The sequence below is a fragment of the Tinamus guttatus genome, unplaced genomic scaffold (assembly GCF_059628265.1).
Source record: "Tinamus guttatus ecotype Peru unplaced genomic scaffold, ASM5962826v1 Tinamus_guttatus_pri_ptg000530l, whole genome shotgun sequence".
NCBI lineage: Eukaryota > Metazoa > Chordata > Aves > Tinamiformes > Tinamidae > Tinamus > Tinamus guttatus.
The window spans coordinates 1,321,106-1,344,813 of NW_028289064.1; the positions used below are offsets into that span (position 1 = coordinate 1,321,106).

A 23,708-nucleotide genomic window follows, 5' to 3' on the forward strand; every position below is an offset into this window, starting at 1 on the left:
ATTAATCGAGACTACCCTGAGAGGACAGAGGAGTGAGAATTGCCACTTTTAGAACTAATTTATTGCAAAAATATTTGATGCCTCAGTAAAATTCAGATATATTAGATCTACTACACTTCTATCCACTAATTATTTAATTTGTGGAGCTTTTTGCTATTATAGAGCAGGGGAGAGGTAGCACTACTTTTTCCAAGATACTTCCCTTTGAGACTTAGACTAGATTACATTTCTCAGTATGTATTATCTTAAATTTATTCAGGTTTCAATTTCTTCAGTTACTAGGCTTTTCAGCCCACCAGCTTGATACACACACATATATATACACACATATATATATCTGTATCTGGAAAGTCTCTCAAAGCTTATTGATTAGGCTTTTAAAGATTATGTTTTAAACCTAAGCTTTATTTTACTGGCAAATTTGATCACTTTATTTTTAGCCTGCTCTTCCAAATTATTAATTCTTTAGGTAATATTATCTTGCCATCAGTTCTGAAGGAAAGTATTAGCTTTTTCATTCTAAAGATTATTTCAGTCTTCCTTTGTTCTTGTGTGGACTCTCTGCTCTTGTTCTCTCTGTTCATTACTGTATTTAAAATGGATATATGCAAAGAGAGAAAGACAAGTGCATTTCATTAATTTTATAGATTCCTTTTTTTAGTGCAAGGCATATAGTGCAAGTGTCCAGTGTATTTCTTCAAGGGTTTTTGTGCAATTAATCATGGCAAGAAGTTATAATTAATAATGCTAAAGCACTGCTCTGAGTCCATAAGTAATCCAGGATCGAGCTGTGCTTACACACTGTAGAAACTAGTATGGACACTAACAGGGGGGAATCTGCTGATTTTTTTAGTCATTGAAGGCTCACAAGTTTTAAGCAAACTCATGTATGTTATATCTGCCCATATTTACTTGTCTTCAAATCATACAGATCTACGAGAACATTAATTTCAGTGAGAAATCCCAGCCTTCCTTAAAGAATTCTTTGTTTATGTGTTTGCTTTAATTTTCCTAGTCTCACCTCATTATAAGGCATACTGACCTGTATCTTATTTCAAAGGTTCACTGTGTATCTGTGTGAGCTAATTGATATGACGATAGTTTTTCTCCTTCCCCTTCAGCTGGTAGGGCAGTACTATCTATTCTCAAATTCATTGGCATTTAAGGAAGTACAAAATAACACTCAAGTCCTAACAGCATTAAACCTAAAGTCATAGGAACTGGACAAAAGCTTTGCTGCCAAATTTCTGTGGTTACTACTGCAGCGATTCTTGCCTGTGCTCTGAAACACTGTTAAAAGGATGCTGGATTAGTTCAGTTAGTTAGTCTGAAAATCAATATATCTTGGGAAAGTGGAAGTCCCCAAAGATGCTGCCCAGACATACAGAAGAAGAGCTCAGTGCAGCTTTATTTCTCAAGTTCTGAAACGCCAGAGTTTGCTTTTTTTCCTTTGAGTTCCTTCAAGTTTTTCCTTTCATGGTTTAAAGAAATGCGCTTCAGAATGGTAATGTAATACTGCTTTACTTCTCCTGGTTACCTAAAAGTAAATTTTTACAGCTTCACTAAATTGACACGAGCAGTTTAACCAAAATAAACATTTCTTCAAGGGACCCTTGGATTTGGCCAGCTTCACTGCCTGGCTAATCTGGGACATGAATGTGGTTTATCAGAAATCGGTACCAGGCTCCTGTATATTTGGAAGCTATCACAGGCTTCAAGGAGTTTCTAACTTACTAAGCAGTGACTAGGAAAAACGTTTGTCTAAACCATACTCTTCCAGCGTGGTGTTGAACAAAGTCTGTCCCTTCATAATCACAGCTGACGCCCATCACGTGCCATTTCAGCCGATTCCAAAATGGTTGTGTCACCCTTAAAGACGGTGTGTATAGAGAAAGCTGTATGCTGACTTGGTCATGAGGAGAGTTGCTAATACACATCCCTCTCTAATGCATATACAACTGCTGTACTTTCAAGTTTGCTTATGGATGGTATGGATGTAGAGGGATTCAAGCCTATAACATATGTGTGGGGATTTTTGTTTGTTTGTATTTTAAACATCTCAGATTTTAATGAGCATGGGAAGCAGCACTCAGAAGCGTTGTTGTCCCTCTTGCTTTGGCCTCAGCAAAGGAAAAACGCAGTAAGAGTTGTTTATATGAAGTTTTTTAGATAAATAGTTCGGTAGTGACAAACAGCAGAACTAAAGCTATGCTGTGGATTAGAAACTGGTGAAAAGATAAAAACAAGTTAGGAAAATAGGTCAGCCCTATGCAAGGGCAAGAGGGATTTGCTCTTGAAAGGCACATTCATTCTGAAAAAGCAGCAAGTGCTGAGATGGCAACATTAGTAAGAGACACAATTACATAGATGAGTTAGAAAATAGCTAGGATTCTGGTGGAGGCAAAAGGAGAGCGATGAGATTCAGGGTAAAACAGCGTGAGTTATTGATATTTAAAAGAATAACATGAACTATCTGAGAAGAAATTCTCTGAGAAGTATTTAATTACATTGAAAAACTGCTGCCTCTTCTGGTACAACCAGCACAGGTACTGAGGTATTTTTTTGAAATGTTTTATATGTATATTTATATATATATACACACATCTCTTGTAGTTAATATACAGCATGTTTCTAGAGCTTTGGCTCTAGGATTTATGTGATTTCTGAGACATTCCTGCTTAGCACATTTCCAAAAAGGAGTCGTCTGTGCTGCTTCTGGGTAGCTTAGGAATGACTTGATGGAAGATGCAATTCGGCTGTTGATCATGGTGTATCCTATGTAATGCAGCAGATTTGGGGGTTGTAGAGGAACGTGCAGCTGTGCCAATGCAGAGATGAGACCAAAGAGCCTTGTACCCAGAGACTTGATGCTTTTTTCCAGCTTATCCAGCTTTGATGGAAGCCAGTGGCCCTGGCGGCTGTGCCCTGGGCTCGCCTCAGCATCCGATGACTTTGCTGTCCAAAGCAATGCGAAGCTTTTGGGTTGTTTTCAGAAATTATCTTAGGGGCATTTTCTTTTTAATGTGCTGTCTTAGCTTTTTCTTTCTTTTTGCTTCAATTCAGTAATTTTTGTTTTTATTTGATGTTTTTTTGAAAAGAAGAGTCTGGTTGTCTTGCAATGAGCTCACAAAACTGTAAGCCTCCAAGGTTAAAGATCAGTCTCGAAGATCTGGAAAGCCATCTTTTGTGCCTCAGTTTCTTCAAATGAAGCAGGGATGTGCAGAGTAACATTTAATCTTCTCAGGGCTTCACTGAAGCGACAGTCATTACTGCAGCACTCACTATCCTGTGCTGCAAGGCAATACAGAAGTGCAGGGTGCTATTTATTTTAAATTTGATTTAATGCTTTTGATTAAAAAAATTAATAAAATTGTCATAGACCAGATTGTAACCCTGTAGGCACTTGAAATGGAGCATTCGTAAATGAAGCATTTACTAAGAAGTTTGAAATTGTTTTTCATGTTGACTTCAGCAAAACAAATTGACCAAAGAACAATGAAATATGCCGTAGTATTTTCTGTTATTAAAATGGTGAGTTAGTTTGGTGCCTAAGGTAAAATCTATGCTGTGCAAAAGAGCAAAATCAAAAAAAAGAATGAAAGAAACCCACCGAAGGTGAATTGGAGTAATTTTAGTTGCATTTCTCAGTGACGGATGAGGTGAGCTGCAAGACAAAGATGGAATATGAGTATGTGATTCTGCAAAACAGAAGTAACAGATCAAGCTGCCAAACTTTAAAATCTCAAACTGCAGTGTTGCAGAGCAGCCAGGAGCCTGGTGGCTCGTGCTGGGGTGGCCTGGCTGGCCCTGCACGTGGTGGGTGACAGCCCTGAGCCAGAGCTTCCCGTGCTCGGGTGTCTGCAGGGCCTGGAACAGGGAGAATTCACTTTAAGAAACGCAAGCGAGGTTTCCCTTAGCTTGTGCTTGCCTGTCCATCTGTGTGGTGGGTAGCACAAAAGACCTTTAAAATATAGGTATACAAACATATTTGTTCATTCCAGTGATAGGATTTAAATCGAAGTTTCAGAAATAAACGATACATTAACAAGTGATAGAAAATGAAAACCAAAAGTGAATCAGTGTATGACAGAGAGGAAAAAACATACTTTGCTTTAAGCAAGTGATGATAGGATAGTAATTTATGCTTTTTTAATTATTTGGACTTAAGTGAGTGATTTTTAGTAACATAAAACCTAAACTTTTTAAGTTTGGTTCCCTAAACAAGAAGAAATAAAAGTTAAAGCATTATATGCTACCTTCAGACTCCCACAGAGGTAGAGACTTTACAGCACTGGAAAAGAGATATTGGATTTCAATTATATTTTTTAAAAGCAAAGCCTTTAATAAGTATTCTGACATCATCTCTAAGCAGTCCTGTGCCATGCTGGAGAAACTATCAAGAATTGAATTTTGTTATTATGATGCCAGGGTGAGTAAATGATATTTTGTGTGACAGAGAACAGAGTGAGCAGAGAACTTCTAGCCAGCCTCTAAATTGACTCTTACATTGCGTGCTCAGGGGGATCGAGCTGCTCCGTGCTTAGCTGGGCCTGTTGAAAACCCTGCATGCTGATACAGAGCTGCAAATCAAGCAACAAGGGACTATTTCAGATTAAAAAAGAAAAAGAAGAAATGAATAAGGATAAAAGAGCTATGAGACCTGTTTGAAAATTGCCCAATGACAAATTCAAGTTCCTAAATAAGAGATGCTTTTTGTATTCCTAAAAGAAAAAAAAAAAGAAAAAAAAACTCAGAAGGATGAAAATCGTGGTCTTTGAAAAGGTGAGGTGAATAATAATGTATTCAGGAACATTACAGGGAAATTGTGAAGTGATTTATGCGGAATTTTCTTTCCTTTGTCTCGATATCAAGGGGAGAATGTGTGACTCATCTCTAATACATCTCTGTAGAAATCTTTCTGATCTCTAAACTTCTACGTGCAGGCACGCACATTTGTTTTCTGTAGGGAAAACGTGTGTGTCCCAGTTCCAGGTATCCTTTGTCTTCTACTTTTAAAAATCATGCAGGACTTAATGACTTTCTCTTATATATACATGTGTGTGTGTGTGTGTGTGTGTGTACATATATCTATCTGTATACAGGATAAGCTAATTTGTCAGATTAAACCAAAAAAATATTTAAAATTCTCTTGTTCTGCACTGGTTACAATGAGGTGAACTCAGTGTGGCCCTATGTATTGGGGAGCTAATGTACATGCCTAACCACCAACTTTAATTAGGGGACTAATAGAAGAAGAAAGCAAATGGACATCATATGAAGAGCATACTTTATTTCTTTTTATCTTAAATTACATTTTTTTGCTGTGGCTCTTTAAATACTTTTGTTGTTTTTGCTGCTGTTGTGTTTCTAGATGTCTTAGTAACTCTGTGTGTTAGTGATGTATTGATGGTTTCTGGATTCTTTCCATAAACTTCTCCACTCCTGTCATAAAATAATTTAAATAAAGCATCTGCTGTCAGTGCAGTGGCAAAGTTTTCTATATATGCAGATATTATATGGGTTCATTGGGGGTCTGTGTGTGTGTGTGTGTGTGTGTGTGTGTGTGTGTCTATATAGTTACATTGTATCAGTAACAGGAGGGATGGCAAGATATATTGTACCTGATGTCGTAAACCAGAATTGCATCTGTCACATGAATGCCAAGGGCTAGATTTGTACTGGTTCACGTGAGGGGATGTGTAAATGGACTAAGTCCTTCAGTATTTGAGGCAATTGAAAAAAAAAACCTGTGTAAAACCAGTCCTGGCTTTTGGATTTTGATTATATTTTGACCTGTAATTGTAGCCTTGTTTCAAAAAATGCTGGTAACTATTTCCATTAAAAGTATTTCCCATGACTTTGACATCAAAGTATGACTTTGTAAATCTGTATTTAATATGAAGCCCGATATCTGTTTTACATGGGCCCATCTTGGTGGTCTGTGTGTTAGCTTATGAATTATATACAAGGAGTATATGATTTCAGAGATTTGAACATGGATGGAGTATGCAGATAAGCCTTATTTAAAACAAACAAAGAACATAGCCTTCCTTCTGTGAAACTTTTATTCCACAGATACATTTTGAATCCTGAGGAGTACTAGAAAGCAGAATGAAAACTATAACTAGGCAGTCACACAAAATGATCCCATTTTATTTTTAAGACAACAGTCAATTTGAGGTAATTTGATATAATCGTATGTAGATCTAAAACATCTGCTATGAGATATGAGTACTTTTCCTTTTAATGATACAATGAAAATATCTATAATTTGCTATTGATCAGATCTTCAGAAAGCAGTTTAAATGATTTGGTTAATATTGCAAGCATTGCATGTGCTAGAGTTTATCTATTTTGAATATTTAGCATATTGGAAACTAATACTTTCCTATTGGAGACTAATACTTTCCTATTGCATCTAATCTTTTAGTCAACTGTGTTTTTTCAAAAACTTATTTTATTGGACTAACCAATAGGCGGCACTATTAGCACTGAAATGTGTGTTCAAGTCATAAGAAACTTTTTTATGTATTTCGGTTTGCTTTAATTGTTTTTCTTCAAGGTTATTCTGTAAATGAGCTGTTTACACAAATTCATTATGTAATGGGTTATCTTGAATATCGTAATCCTTTCATTAGTTTGTGTATAAAATGTTTAAAAAGTAGATTTTGGATCCCAAATATTGCCAGCTGATAAGGGAAGGAAGAGGTGACCCTCATCTGGTGTCCTTGAACAAGAACAGGCATATGTGTGTGGGTCAACATTCCTAAGCTGCTGTTGAGACATTTAAGACATGTTTTAATATTATCGCCTTTAGCATATTAGCCTTAACCAAAATATCCAGAGTTTGCAAAGTTCCTTTGCAAGCCTAAATAGACTATTATCCCCAGATATATTAATAGAGAAACACAGTGACTTCTTGCTACTACTGTATATCAAGTTGAGTTGGAGTTAGGAAAAGGCCCAAAGTTTTCTTTGGTATATGCTGCTTTGATATAATAGAGTATGAGATGTACCAGGTCAAGTCTGGAAAAAAATATCCACCAGAAATTCAGAACAGTAAATTACCATCCTCATCATATTTTATAATATGCTATGATTACTATGGTGGGAATTAATTGTGAACTGCTGCAAGATGGCTTACCATGGGATAGATGCTGTGCTAGGACAACACTTGAGATGTCTTCAAAATGTTGCTTAAATGTGATCTGGTTGGGCAAGCTACGTATTCTTCTTATCCACTAAATATACTTCTTCTCTGCAGGAATCCTCATATATGGATTCATTGCAGTGCTTGCCAGATGAATACAGCTACTCACTGCGAGTAGTACCTTGTAGTGTCAGGCATCCCAGGGAGCTCAGGGAAACTTTATGGAAGGGGATTCCACTCTGGAAACAGAAGTTGGTGGTTTTTAACCAAAGCAGCTAATATAGTCTGCAAAAACATAATTACATTACAAATATAGAAAAGTTTAGAACTAACACTGCTTTAAATATTGGTATGCTTTTCCTTTCTTGACAGTTTCCATTTATGCTGCTTCGCTTGCGTAGGTTTGTTGATTTTGCTCAAATATTTGCAAAATCATTTATTCTGCAATATACTTTCTCTGCTGGTGGCATAGACACTTCGGCTGTGTTATTTGACACAAATGCATTAGATCAACACCAGAAAGAGTCTTTGAGTTTCAATGCTTTTCTTGCCGTTAAAGCTATCGTTTTAGGGTCACATTAAAGCCACTTCCTTTAGAGATGAGGCAGCAAGAGTAGAGCTATAGGGAGCTTGGCTCTGCCACGGGAGAGTTAGAAGCTGAGTCCGTAGTGCTTAATGCATAATTTGCATTTTGGAAAGTTGTTTAATGTCATATTCAGCCTGCTTTATGGAGCCCATTGCTAGAAAGCAGAGAGGTCCAGTTTACCTAACCCCTTGGAAAATCTTTGTAACAGCACTAATAGCAACAAATGTATTACATCCTGTTCACTGTGGTACATGCTGTTGAAAGAAATGTTTTTGGTTTTTTGTAGACTTTATTCTTTTGCATTAAGTCCTATGAAATACCCACTTTGTGCTTGTATCTCCAAGACAAGCTATGAGGAAAATACTCATGGCAAAGACATGTTGTATATGATCTTTTCCCCGAGAATGTCATGCTGTATAGTTCTCAATATTGCCATTATTCTTTTTTACATCCTCTTTTTTTACCTTGAGAGGATAACTGTGCATGGACCTGCTTAGGCTGGGGCGGGGCTTGGTATGGTGAGTACTCCACCAAAATAAAATTCTTGTTGCAGATTTTCAATTCCTTTTTAATTGATATATTGTATAAAACTTGTTTTTATTGTCCTCATTGCATATTTGGTTTTGCTTTTTTGGACAAAATAATAAAGCACATCTCTCTCAAAACCATAAAAAGCCGTTTCCTCCCAAGACAAGATTTCCTCACACTTTACAATAGAAATAGTGCCATCATGCAGGCAAGCAGTTCTGAGGCTCAGCTTGATCAGTTTATTAAAGGGAATATATGAGATGATTGCCTGTGATAGCAGGGGATGAATTTGATATTCATCTGGAGACCCAGGAAATCCCTTTCATTCTGTGTTTCTCTATGTCTATATGATATCTATTCACTGTTTTGACTGAGCAAGGCAAATTTCATTTTGGATTAGTGTGGCATATAGAAACTATATGAATATTGCAATTTTCAGTTGTTGGATGACCCTGCCTCAAAGGTTTTGAATGACATAGAAATGATTGAGATGCAAGGGGGATATTAACTCATAAAAATGATTCACTTTGTTTTGTGCTTTTTTTGGTTTTGGTTTGTTTAAGCGGATGACGATTTAATATAGTTTTTTCCTCTCTCTCCCTCAATTATTGATAATAGCAGTGCACTTAGTATGGGACTGATGTGGATTACACAAACCTCTCTTCTAATTATATGTGCATGTATATGTTTGTGTTCAAGAGGGAGAAACCCTATTTTTTTTAATTCAATAACTTTCATTATTTTCCCATGTGATCTTTGTAACTGTTCTTCAGATTTGATTGAAAATTGCCATTCTCTGGAGGTTTGGCCAGTTAATCAAGAAGTGAGAACATTAACACAAAAGCCTGATGCCGGTATATTTGTGCTAGTTAAGACACAGGAAATAGGTCCCTTAGGAGCTGTTTCCTCCCAGTCTGATCATACAGCGAGAGAACCTACTTTATGCTGCAAAGACCAAACAAACATTTATAAAACACGGCTGCCAGGAGACTAATAGCAAATACAGGCTCGTCTTCCATAATCATTACAGAGAAGTGCTGGAGAACAAAAGCAGAGAGATGAAGGGAAGGGCCTATTTTAATAACATAAGCATTGTTTTTGTTGTGGCCCAGCTGGGGAGAAAAGAAATTGCTAGTGTGCAGTCTTCTAGGAGCACTTCTGTGTTTATATTGTGTCCATTTCTACATTAAAATCCTAAACTACCTGTTAAAAGCTATGTGCTGTTGATTCCTTTTTGCTATTTTTAGTACTTTAATTCTCTACACTAAGATTAAAAAAAAAGCTAGAAAACAAGCAAGCCTGATTTCTCCTTCCAAAACACAGAGGCTGTGTATTGAGTGGCTTCTATTTGTAGACATGTGTGTATCTGATATATTTACCATATATTATCGCGTTGCTTGTTCAGTATAATGGTTGCAATTCCTTGCCTTTTCAAGACTCTTTTTTCAGTTGATAATATTTGCAAAAATGCTGCAAGTGCTTTATAAGAAGAGCATCCAGCCGATACAAAAATATTTGTTGCAGAGCTCTTTGCAAACTAGTAAAATTACAAAACAGGTTTAATTGCACCATAAAAGAACGTTACTTTGGATAGCTCTTGTGCATCTGTGTCAGCAAGGATTTTGTTGTGGTTGGATTTTTTTTCAATTAACAAGTTTTAAAGTCGGAACAGTTTTTGGTTTGTGTACACTGGCAGCAGATTTACTACAATTTACAGCTGAAATTCCCAGACTTTCTGTTTTCTCCGAATATGCTGGCGCGTTTGACAACACCAGCTGACTAGACTACACAAACCCTTTGCTGGGAGCTGCTGAGCAGGATTTTTTGTGCGAGGACTGTTGCCGTTCAGATAAGCTCACTGTGAGGCCTGCCCCTGCCCTGTGCGGTGGGGCCACATGGTGCAACGAAGCCCAGGTGGCCCGTCCTTCCTCTACTTCCATGATTCCCTTCCTGACACTTAGACAAGGCGGGGTTTAACCTGTCTAAATTGAGTGTAGGTTAACAGCAAAATGAAGGCAGGCAGGCGCTGTTTTTGGCAAGGTTTGGGCCTGCTGAAGCTGATGTTGGAGGTGCAGCTAGGAAAGTGGGTGATGACTTCAGCATGTCATGTTGCAGACACCAGCAAGGCAAGTGTGCAGATTGGAGACTGGATGCAAAACTTTAGTACAGCTCTGTGTATTTTGATAATCTTTACTTAGTGTTTTCCTTTTTAATGCTAATCCGGATTTGTTCCTTTACACAGTAAATGACCGCCCAGTAACTTCCAGTGTCGTGAATCTTGCTTTGCAGCATGCAGATCACTGTGAAGCAGAGGTACTCACTAATACTGTCTTCCTGCAGCCATAATCAGTAACACATCCAAGCACTTCTCAAGCAGTAATGAAATTAATATTATATCCCTATACACCGAAGAGGATTTACTCCCATTTTTTCACTTACCGAGAGAATGGCACAATTGATACCAGGTTTGAGAGATGGATCCTGTGATTGTGGGAAGACAGAGCTTTACCTGACCTGCCTGGTCTGTGCCCGTCGCCTCTGACTGAAGTTGCTGTAAGCGGCTCTTGTGCAGGTCAGAACATCCTCAAATCAGACGCCTTGATCTGAAAGTTCTCAAAGGCACCGGGTAGGAGTTGAAGGGACTGGACTACATTCATACTCCGTGATTGCTGTTGACTTTTCTGTTGGTGTTTGTTCAAAGAGGAGTCTGAGGGGAGAATGTGAAGAAGGAAAATGAAGAGGTTCTTACAAGTTTTCTTTATGGAGGGTTACTCACTTACTTTGTATATACCATCTATGTAAGGAACAACATAGATGCGAGGTGGAAAGTGCTTGTCTGAGGATAAGTATTGACTGGCAGTCATTGTAGATTAATCAGAGGCAGGGCTTGTTACTTTGGTAATGAAAGGTGGGATATCCCATAAGATAAGGAAGGCCTGGCGGTGAAGAGCCTTGAAAATGAAGCAAGGAAGTCCTCCCTCCACAGCTGGTGGAATCACAGCTGGCTCCTATATCACATGAGGCAGAGTCCCTGAAGGACAAGTAATCCCAGGCAGCCTAACTAAAAGGTATATTTTGATGTGTATATACTGAGCAAGGTTTTGTTGGCAAGTATATTGCTAACATTTTTTAACTTGGAGGTTTTGTAGTTTTAAGACTGGTTAGGGAAATTTTCTTTAACAATACAAAACAAATGGGCAACTTTGCAATGGACCTTTTTTGCATGCAGAGCTGCTGGCATTAGGAGTCCACTCGGAGCAGCTTTGATAACTGTGCAGGTTCTGAGTAGTTAATTTTATTGTAGGACCCAAAACAATATTGAAACAAAGCTTTTTTTATTTTACTTTTAGATCAATGTCTCGACTTTGTCAATAATAGTCATGGTGATGTTTTTCTGTTTGGTGATGGTTGTTGTTTTATTGTGGTTTATCTTTCTGTATGTTTTTTATTTTTGCAAGATTCAGCTACTGTCTGGCTTTGCAGAAACTCAGCTCTTACAAGTACAGATCCATCTAAGAAGGGGAATAACTCTTTGAAATCCCTGTTCTGTTAAGCTAGTTGAAAATAATTTCAAGGACTTTGTTTTTGATGCTGTTATTCAGGATTGTCATTATATTATTTAACCTGTTAGGGTCTAAATACATGACAGATGGCATGTGAGCCTTATATAGGAAAATTGCTTCATTTTCTTGTGCCACAGAAAGGCTCAGGCACTGGGTTAGTCATTCAATTAACAGTAAAATGGAACTGATGAAATTCAATCCTTAGTGCATTAGTTATGTAGAAATGCACTGGAACAGGCACTTTGTTTTTTCTCTGTGCTGCAAAAATGGAATGACATTTTATTGCTTCATTTCAATTTTGAGGGAAGAAAAATCTGTCTTTAGTGGGAGCACATTAGTTACATGAGAAGCTCTATGTTTTGATATAGCAGGTATCAGTGGTTCAGTTCGGGCAACTTGGGAGCTTGCCTGAAAAGTTATTTTGGAGAAAAAGTCTGAGATAATATCAGTCTTGGTTCTCAGAAACTTTCTTGCTCTGCTAAATGCCCTTTTCATTGGTTTACCTCATGATCGCACATACAGGTGGAATTAGCCTTTCAGCAGTAAAACTAGTTTCCAAATAAATAAATAATTGCCTGATGTAGAGATTTTCACAGCTAGTTGCTTTTCTCAGTAAATCAGAATTTTCAGTCCAGTCCCTCTGCAGGTGTCCAATTTATCTCTCCATTCACCTCGCTGTGAATCAAATTCTGTGTTGAGAAGAGAAGCATGCCTGATTACTGTAATGTTAATGATTTTTTATATGATACATCTGTTGATTATGGTAGTGGTGCTTCAGTTGCGGTTCCGCCTGGAAGGCCCCTGTTTACTGACACGAGCATGGTCTTGGTAAAGATGGGCTGTGAGCTGGTCCCAGGGAAGGGAGCAAAGACAGGCTCAGTCCTGAGAAGTGATGGAGAGAAAGATTTCTACGAGGCCTTCGTGCTGGGCACTGCTGGCTGTGGCCCAGGAGGCCGCTGAAAGGACTCCAGCAAGGGGAAGTCCCAGGGGGGGCTCCAAGCCTGAGGAGGCAACAGCAGCTTCGTTTGCAGACAGACTCGCTTTAGCTTGTCAAGGGAAACACGTAGGGGCTGAAGGGAAGGGTAGGGCCCAAGTGCTATCAGATGGGTGATACACTGTAAATCTATAGGTGTGTTGTAAGTGTCTAGATGTGTTTGCTAAAATGACATGGCAAAGCCAAGCAATCATTTATGAGTGGGAGTGCATCTGCTGAGAGAAAGGATGTGATTTTGGTCTCATCTTACATGTGTATGTACTTACTGTATGTTTACTTGAAAAGGGCGCACATGGAGAATTACCACATTAGCAAAGTAACATTTGGGATGACCTACTGACATAGCAGAGATTGTCTTTCTTCCATAACTGTAACATTAGACTTACAGATAACAGCTTTCAGGAAATGCAGAAAATATTTGTACCTGCCTCTGTAATCACGTGTCCCCAACTTTAATGCAAGAAACTCATGGTGTCTTATGAAACAAGTTGCAAGGTGTCTTATGAAACAAGTTGGAACACATATTTTTTAAAAGGAAATGATTCCAAGTGTTCTGATTTTCCCATATGTGGTTCTGAAACTGCCTATGATTTTATAATTTCTATAGATTTTAAATGTTTATAATTCTCAGCCTTGATTCATTCCATTCAGTAGCAAATGTGCAACTGCAAATGAAATCAATAAATATGACATAAGCTAATATTTTTATATTTATATAAGTGACATATTATTGTATTGAGTTTATAAGCAACTTTTACTATATGGAAAATATTTTATTTGGAGTTCTGGTTTACATTCATAATGCAGTTCTAGGCAGGTTCAAGATGCCGGTTAACCTTTGAAATGTATTACTTGCCTAGCGCTTAACAGAGATAGATGACGAAGAAGTGCATATTAAAGCCTCTCAAAACGCAGCATCATCAATCTTCAAGTAGCTTGGCTCCGTGCAGCGCAGTGCCGGCCCGGCTGCACGAGGATGTCTGCAGCTCAGAGAAGCCTCATGTGTGCAGGCTCCTGCTCTGGCCGGCTCTCAGTGGAAATGTCAATTGGACATTACCAACTGCCTCTGCCTTGCTTTAATATATCTTCAATAATTTAATATATTGGCTGACTCTGTGTGCTGAACCCATAACCTATCACTTATCATTTTAGTGATTTGATAGCTTCACTTTTAGAATTGAAATCTGGGCTTCGGATCCTACTGTTTACACTTTATAACATTTTCTGTTTGGTTGCAATTAAAAGCATAAACTTATGATGAGTAACAGAAGTATACCAATAGTCTTGGATCCTCTGTCCTTACTGTTAGTTTCTGAATTTCCTTTTAAATTTGGCAATAGAGCAATCCCATCTCCCAATTAAAGTCATATCAATTGATTAGCATTAGAGCTTCACGTAACTCTTTCACGTCAACCATTTCTGGAATGGTATTAATAAAGGCCTGTCATAAATTGTATAAAGAGGTCTTATTGTAATTATATGAATTACAGTGCCTTATATTCTTTGTATTTCTTTGCAAACTGAGACTTGGTGTATTGACTTGTGCATTCAGTTGAATCTTCAGGTAACTTGAAGAGAAGTTTAAGGGAGTTTGCACATAGCTGCTGACTGGCAGCTTATTTCGTACTTTCACTTGTATACCACTAAAAAAATTTTGGCTCAGATACCTCTGTGGAATTGCATTTATACTCACAGTAAGACTAAGATATAAAACTAACAAACTCAAAGTACATTAAAAAGTGCATAAGATGACAAAAATCATTTACAACAGATATAGACAGCAGTAGAAAAATAATTCTAGTTATAGAAGGATGCATTTCCACTGGAACTGTGGTAAGAGTTGTAATTTGAAGATGGGAATGTTAAACTCCATTTGGAAATAGTTAAATTATTAAACCTAAGTTTAAGCTGTTTTTTTTTTTTAATATCTAGGATGAAGATCGAACAGAGGAGGACAACAGTAGAGTTGAACCTATTGGACATTCAGACACTGGTTTGGAGAATGCTACCAGTTTTTCCCTGGAGTAAGTTACTTGTAGAACACATTATTTTAATGATAAGTTGTGAAACTGAATTCAGACTAGCTAAAAACTCTATGGAATAAATGATATTGCTTTTAAGAAAGCAGGGCAGCCTTTGTTTGCCATGCGTAGTTCCATTTTAAACCATCTGCTTAGTGCACCTTTTTTAAGGCAGCTTTAAAAAAGTTTTTAAAAGCTTGTGTTAAAGATGAGCATTGGACTCTTGACATTTTTAAGTGCTGAGGCTACAGCAGATTTTCTGCCTCACAGGAGATGCTTATGTGATGGAATTCTGAAAAGTTGTTGTAAGGAGTATGGTGAAAGCTAGCGCAAATAAACGAATAGGCAAGAGTTTCAGTGGGAGAAATCTTTATAACTCTCACTAGCCTACAGTTTACAGGAAGAATAGTGTGGGTTCAGAGGAATTGCCTGGTCAAAAAACCTCCAAATTTGTAAACTATTGTTGTTTGAGAGTCAGAAACTCCCTCCTATATTAAAGATTTAGTAAATTCTATTTCACCTAATGATGAGGCACAGCAAGTTTGACCTTTTGCATTTCATTACAAGGAACTGATCCATACCTCACTATGGAATTATTGAGAAAATATCCTTCCTAGCCTTAAATTAAACCTTTTAAATTAATTAAACTTAATTTTTAAATTATAAAAAATCTTTCGCTCCTATTATTTCTGAATTAAATTGTGAATTAACTTGAGAGTGTTTAAATGTTAGATCATGGTGATGTGTATTAAGTGATGTACAATAAAATTTTCTCTATTCCATTAAGAAAATCTATTATATTGTAAATTCCAAATGCTGATTGCTAAATAGAGCTTATAGAGCTTATGTCACATTTAATACTTCTTAATTTTCCTTTTACCAAGTTATTGACTTTTCATCATATGCTGTTTGATATCATACTGTTTTGATATCATAACTTTTTGTATGTTTGTTTGAAGTGCCCTAGGAGAAAACTAGGGTGAGAAGCAGAATTAAAACACTTGAAATTTTTGTGCAAAGTCAAGGAAGATATATGTATTGGATCAATTAGGAAGGAATCATTTCTCTTTATTTTATGGAGTTTATAATTTGAATTTAGGATGAGTTTTTAGAAGAAAAACAGAAGAAAAATGAGCGCATAAACTTTTAAGTATATTTAAGAGTAAGGGAAGAATACTGGCTCAAGCAATAAAGCAAGTTTAACAGTGTAGGCTGGTTATGAAGATTGAACTTTTAATTGAAGCTGTGTTTCCACTTACCATGAAAGTTCCAGGTGAATCACATTGATTTTACTTTTTCTTTTCCTCAGCCTTCAGTTTTCTTTTAAGCCAACAGGAAATTCAGAAAAAAATGGTGTTCATAGGGGGTCATAGGCTTACCAAGAGTAAAAGATGCCTTAGAATACCTTTTGGACATGAAAGGTATTGCTTGATTCCTGTGAGTTGCTCTGCACAGAATTTAATGAACACTTAGCCTTAATGTATGGTGAGAATGAAAAGAAGGTAGGCTACAAAGAAACCAGGCCTGGAGATATTACCAGATGCTAAAGTGCTATCAATCTTCAAAAGTTTCTCTCTTTCTGAAAAATGACACTTTTCTGGTTACTGGGAAAGGAATATAAAACAAATGGTATTGTTGACCTCCTAGCACTGTGTGGACTCAGTAATCTCAAATTCTGGATTAAGCAGTGCAAGATTTCATGTTGAGCCACCACCTGATCAAGAGGCTGTTGAAGGAATTAGAATATCTTTACTGCTGTCACGGAGCATTGGTTTTGGACTTTGCTCCATTTTTATTTCTAGATTATTATGATTTCTGTGCTTCTAAGAACAGGTTTCCCAAAGGTATCCATATGCTGCCAGGAAATACAGAAAAAGTATGAAATACCAGAGAGAGACATAAGCCACAAATTCATGTTGTGGTTTTGGTTCTGATCTGCAACTTCCAGATTTATTGAGCAGTTTGGTCTGCGTGTATTATTTTTTCGTTTGGGTATTTATGGCTCTTTATAGCTTATGGTAATATTCCACCTTTCCACATGCATGCGTGTTTGAAGCTCATTACTAGGTTTGTCCAAATCTGTTTCTAGAATTCTTGTACAACTTCTGAGCTGTTTTTTATCTCTAAAGCAAAGCCTATAATCCAAAACTGGATGTGGAGCTGTTTCAGGAGGATGTATGGTAAAGTTAATTCTTGTTTTGGAAACTTTGTGCACTAAGGAGAGAGAGATGCAGCAATTTTCTCTAAAGGAAATGGAAATAGAATAAAGCCAATTGTATTAATGTGTTTTAAATACAAAATACTTTATTGAATTACAAATTTGATAATTCTTCTCTGACTAGTTGGTAATTATGTAAAACTTACATTAAGACTTAAGAGTTGTCTTTCCCTAAAATAAACAAATAAAGGAAGCTAACACTGATCGGCTTTTGGGCTTTTGCTGAAAAATTGCATGCCCTGTTTAAGGAATGAAAACCTTGGAAGTTCTGGCAGTTAAGTACTATTCTTAAGAGCGTTAGATATAAAAAACATCTCAATCTTTTAAGTGTTGGTGTGGGCCAGAGCTTAAATTTAACTTTAGAACAAGGAAGAAATAAATCCATGTGATCATGTTACCTATTATGTAAAAAGTTAAGTTTGCCAAAAATGCGTTTAATTTTTGTTCGTTTTATTAATTGAACTATTTTTGTTGATTGATCTCCTTTCATGCCATCAGATTAATATTCAGGTATGTAACATTCAACAATGTTTTCACCACCATGACGTAGTTTCTGGCCTGTTTGTGTTTTTCTGTGTCTGTTTGTGTGGGATTTTTTGGTTCCTTCGCGGCACATGTTCATACTCCCTCATTCGTCATTGTCTCACAGTGACATGGTAAAGCTCGTAGAAGTCTCCAACGACGGAGGGCCTTTGGAATCCATGTAGTGCCTTTCAGTGCTCGAGGTGGAAGGTAATGTATTGTGGAGGCTTTTAACTGAATCAGAACTTGCTCTGTTTTATCGTAGATGTGTTGATTCTTGTATTATGACTGTTCCTTATATGCAGTACTGTATTTTTAAAGGAAACTTTAATTAAGAAAGGAAAAAATCAAGTTTATACACCTTGTGTACAGCTTAAAATTCATTAAAATTGCAAGTTTTATACTAGAAGTTCTATTATGATCTCATGGGAAAACGAAGTTTAAGGACTGTCTTTTGGACTTCTATAGATTATATTCTGCTGCTTTAATTCAAAATGATTTTTATGCGACATTTTCTTCCTGACAAATACCAAATACAGCAGTCTAAACCGGGGGCTTCTTACACCTGCGTTTGATATGACTGAAAAAAAAAAAAAAGCTTTTTCTTTGAAATGCATTTATTATTAAATATTATGCAGTGTGTTGGAGATAAAATGAAGTAGCAAAACCATTTTAAAAGCACATGAACCCGCTTTAAATTTCATTATGTGGCAGCCAGCCTGGAATTTCTGAGGGTAAAAACAACTGTAAGGAAAGTCATTTGCCTTAAAGTATTATTTTGTGGATTATACTAGGAAACAGAATGCATCATCCAAAATGCTTTCTTTACTAAAATATAATTTTACAATTTAGGGTCTGTAGGATCCGTAATTGCACCATTAATATAATCTTAGAAAAATAGCTACTGCCAGTTTGTAACAATTTGTGTTACATTTGAAGTTTTTAGATATGTTGAAGGCATGGTTCAAGAATAAGAGCAAGTTTTTATTATGGTGATGGTTTGAGCATACGCAAGATTTTTTCTCCACAAGGAAAAGAGGAACAAATACACAATTTAAGAAAGTAATCTTTGTTTAGACACACCAAAATAGAAGAACCGAAACGTTCTTACTTGTCCACGTATCCAATAGCAATTTCAGTTCAGTGATGGAAAGCAAGAGTCACTAGCTATGTATCATCTGTTAATATCTATGTCTTTTCAGAGAGAGGTATATTTTTCCTTCTGCATGAAATACCTTCCAAGGATTTAAAATATGGTGTAAAATCTTTACTTGTGGAATTTACTTTAAACACAATGTTTGATAGCCAGACCGATGTGTATTGCGAGAATTTTTGAATTTAAGGTAACTTTTCCTGAGGACTTAAGGAGTTAAGAACTTACATAATGTGGTAAATTCTTCTATTTGTGACCTGAAATTGAATAAATTCAGCATGGGAATGGAAGGGACACGAGTGAATGCTCTTTCACACGTAAGCTCAAAAGAAAATCTCATAAACTTGGAAATGGTTGGATTGTCCATACAATTACTTGGGATTTAGCCAGTGTGAAGGCCAGGAAAAAGACGTGGCTGCTTACTAAGTGTTCAGTTTAGTAAAATTGATTTTAAAAATCTATATTTTGACATTTAATAAGGATTAAATGCAAGTAAGTTGTTCCATAATGCCAAGTGTGCTTGTCATGTTTCAGACAAAGCTTATGCTATTTATACATAATGGAAAAATAATAAAAAAAAAAGATGTAAATGCAGGAAAAACTTTTTTATATATATTATATATATATAAAAGAACACTATGCCATGAAATATGAAAGGCTTTCTGCCCTTTATATAAATTCTGAGATTATGATTTTATGGTTAAGTGTATACTATACATTATGTACATATATAATTTCATATAAAATGTGTATGAATATATAAGTGTATGAATATATAATTATATATATAATGTATTTTTGTAGGTATAAATATTAGCATATATTATCCTCAGTTTATATTAAGGAATGTTTATGTATTAGCACGGGCGCAGGGTCAGCGGCCTCCTGCCTGGGTTGACTTTTCGTGTCCTCCCCCCGGCTGGGCGCAGCTGGGCCCCTGCTCTGGTTCTCGTCTCTCCGAGCTGAAGCAGCAGGAACAGGGAGCGCTTGGTCTGTGTCTGCGAGGTGTGGGAGCAGCCAGAGCCAGGGAGCACCTCGTGCTTCCCGGAGGCCTCTCCCACGGTCTCGATGGAGCAGTGGGAGGGAAGGGATTGCTCGCTGCTCAGGCCTGATCCCCTGCAAACCCCTTCTCTCCTTCTTTACTGATGCTTTCAGTGAGAATAAAGACATTTTCTCCAAGCATGTTGGAAGGGAACGACATACATCCACCTTCACTTTGGAGCCCTTAATTTTTCCTGGTTCCCTAACTCTTGAGAATATACTAGGCACTTAATCCTACCTTTGCTAGGTGGGGAGAGCTAATTATCTTGATTCTTGGAAAATCTGATAAATTTGTTGTTATGGAGGAAAAAAAAATCTGAGAAAAGTACTACTGATTTTTTCAGACGTGGTCATTCTATGGTTGGGTTTCCTTGTTATCCTTTTTTTGCAACTGGGAGCTCATCTGTCCTTTACTGGCTTTTTGGTCATATGCTATGGTCGACTGAATTTTTTCACCTTGTCAAAAGGGAGGAGGCATGTACATATTCATCACCTTATGGTCAGGGAGGCTGTCAAGATAAAAGTTTTGTTTGCAAAACCTTCTTGCATATTTTGCTATAGCATAAATGGAGTGCTAAACAGAGCAGGAGGCATGAAAATGAAAGCAGAAAGGAGGACGGCATAGAAAGTGATCAGAAAAGTGTAACTAGAAGAGCAAAGAAAAAAGTGAATGAGAGAGAGGAAATCACAAAAGGAAAGAAAACTTTGAGCCTGTGAAAAGTTACCTCTTAGCATCAATCCCTTATTCTGTGAACAGTGTAGTATTACAACAGAGCAGGAAAAAAAAATTGGTCATCCATCTGAAAAACACTACAAAGAACTTCCAAAAATAAGTTATTTTGATGTAGAACAGTGGGTGCATAGGACTCTGCCTGCTGTTTCTTGTACCAAAGCGTGACACAGATTCTCCAATAAATGGTATATCTAAAACCTGTGAACTAAAAATAGGGTTTTTTTTTCTATATTATATGTCCTAAACAAATGGAAAAAAAAGGACGTCATAGAAGAATGGGTAAAATAAGAGCCTGAATTTTCTTTCTTTTCAGGAGCTTGAATTACAACTTCAGTTTTTATTAAAAAAAAAAAAAAAAAGAACAAACAAAACAAGTGATGGTAGAAAATGATACCTACACAAACCCTTTACTAAAAACATGTTTATACATTGTTCTGTTCCACAGTTCTTACATTTTATTTTACTTTCAACAGAAGTGCTTTTTAATTTCCAGAGTTTATACATCATTTCACTGTAAAAAGTTTTATTCTTTTTTTTATTCTTTAAGATCTAAAGAAAACAAAGCTATCTGTACTGAGATTCGTATATTCCACCTTTCTTTTTGCACTTACGTGCTATTCTAAAGATGATGCACTATTTCATTGTACAGTGGGTAGATGTTATCTGCATCTCCCCTGATTCTTCTCCTGCATTTCCAGCCTTTCAAGCCTCCAATGTAGCCACAGTTTAAAAAATGACAAGCGTTGCACAAAGATTTCCTGAGGTGTGAATGTACCATTCCCTCGGTGTTTTCATTGAATTCCAGGCTTGCTTGGTTTGATCTGACCCTCTTAAAAGTTATGTGAAACTTGATTTGAGCTATTATCCAACTCAAAAAGCTGCCAAGCAGTTGCCAAAAATTGGAAATTATTTCCGGAGTTCAGACTTGAAAGCTGATAAAGGCATTTTAATGCCTCCACAGTAGTGCAGTGACGTAAATGATGTTCATAGACGTTCTTGTATGTGCAATTTAGGGTTGACCAGTCATGATCCTTCAATTTGAACAAAGTTGTTGATTTTCCTACTCCGACCTTGTTGTCTCATGAGATTTATACCACGTTTGTGTTCTGGTAGAGTTTTCTAGAGATCTTTTGACATCGAATGCCTTGTGTGAAACATCTGCTGTTACACATCTGTTTTCTAGCCAATCATTATTTTTGCCCCTGAAATAGTTTTTGCCTTTTCATATTAGTGACTTTTCATAAACATCTAAATTGTTTATTTTCTGTCCTGTCTGATGTGATTACATTGCAGTTACTTTGTAGGTAATAGGTAAATAACTTCAGTGCAATCATACAATGGGCAGTGATGGCTGCATCATCTTCTAGATGTTCAGTGTAATATTTTTATTACTCTTGTAGTATTTACACTGTCAGTTTTTATTAAGACAAATTATCATCAAACCCATGCAGCTGGGTGGCATGTGGGGAGTTCATATTTTCAAAGAGCTACTCTGACTAACTCAGCCAATTTAGATGTCAATAAAACATTTGCTGCCTGTTTCTAGTTTTACCATTGGTTCTAATTTATACTTAGAACTGAAATGTTAACACATGTAGCTGAGTTTATTTTAATTGTATAATTAGACTAATGAACCTTGTGGAAATATAGTGGTGCTAATGCTAATATAATCTCAGCTGTTTACATTCCCAATTATGTATTTAAAACAAATAAAAGATAGATGTCTGTAGTTCGATATGCTGTTCCTCTTCCATGCCCATGTCAGTTAGTATTAGTCTAACACAGTGCAGGTACCAATTTCCACTTACAATTATTCTTTCCACAGGGTTACAGACTTGTGTAGTGTTTTACCGAGATTCACAGAGACTTTTGAAGCTTTTAGATATGTTGACAATCCCATTCTTGAAGAAATCATAGTTTAAAGATATTATAGTAGAAGAATTTAGAAGAACTTAAATGTGTTGACTTATTTTAACTGACCTGATTAAGCAAATACTGTTGACAAATGTGGCGTTAGATTTTATCCTACAAGGTCATATGTAAATACACTACACACACGTGTGTGTATACACATGGTTACTTCTGTATATTTTACAAGATTAGTCCACAGACTTTGTAAATGATACTTTTCCCAAATGTAGAAAGTGGAATATTGAAACTGTTCTAAAGCTACATCTCCACTTATCAGAATTAATGCTGGTGGCACATAGCTGAGAAAAAAAAAACAATAATTTTTTAAAGTTATTGCACGGTGTTTGCTATGTTTGGTGTAGTCTATTTATCTTCAGTCACTGCGGCAACAAACAATAATCCCCATAATGCCATTTATACCATAATATGCCTGCATGTTACCATAATATGCTGAAGAAATATCATAAGAAACTTGATAATTTATTATTATTATTATTATTAAAATTTTCAGGGATGTATGTTTACTGGAAGATCTAGACGAATTTACCATGATGCAGAACTGTACCCAGGAAGCTATCAATGAAATTGTGTCAAAAGTAATCTTTGTAACATGTGTTTATTAAAAAAAAAAAAAAAAAAAGCTGTGGAAGGATCCTAACTTCAAATTTGATAAATTTGCTTCAGATTGTTCACCCAGCCGTGAATCCCCTCTTCATGATTATAACTTTCTGGGCCTTGGTTAACCTAGCTCTAACATTTGTTAAAAAGCAAGGTCTGCATGAGCACCATATGTTGTGTCTGAAGTGAGCAGTCTTGCATTAATGGAACTTGTAGTCTTTGTTTAATGAAATTATTTGCAATTTTGACATACAGTGTATGAATGTATTATGTTATTTTACCAGGGGTTAGGATTAATAATTTTTATGAGATTTGATGGCTTATGTGAATTAAGTTAAGAAAAAGAATTAAGCTTAACAATTCTTGTTAAGAAACAACAAATCACGCATAAAGGCGAGTCCTGCTGTGACAAGGTACCAGAACCATTTAAGTTACCAGAATCAGAAACATTAGAAAGTATTGTTTCTAAAAAAACGTTTTTCAAAAGCCATAGCTCACTTGTACTAATACCTACGTGGAGATTTTTTTTTTCATATTTAATCATGTAAATAAAGGTCTGTTGCAGTTGCTGTATGTGCACATACATGTGAATGCCTAAATCTCACCTCGTCTGCGAGCCCTGGAGGGAGGCACCCCTGCATCAGAGGGCTCTTGGCTGTGAAGTGCAAGA

At 36.6% G+C, this 23,708-nt stretch overlaps 1 protein-coding gene across 1 annotated transcript in view; it reads left to right on the forward strand.

The window, feature by feature from the left end:
* Positions 1-23,708, forward strand: part of PARD3 (par-3 family cell polarity regulator) — a 435,290-nt gene that overhangs the window by 204,469 nt on the left and 207,113 nt on the right. Inside the window, 3 exon segments of the mRNA XM_088534020.1 lie at positions 14,754-14,845; positions 17,710-17,750; positions 17,753-17,792. Coding sequence (XP_088390146.1) covers positions 14,754-14,845; positions 17,710-17,750; positions 17,753-17,792 — 173 coding nt within the window.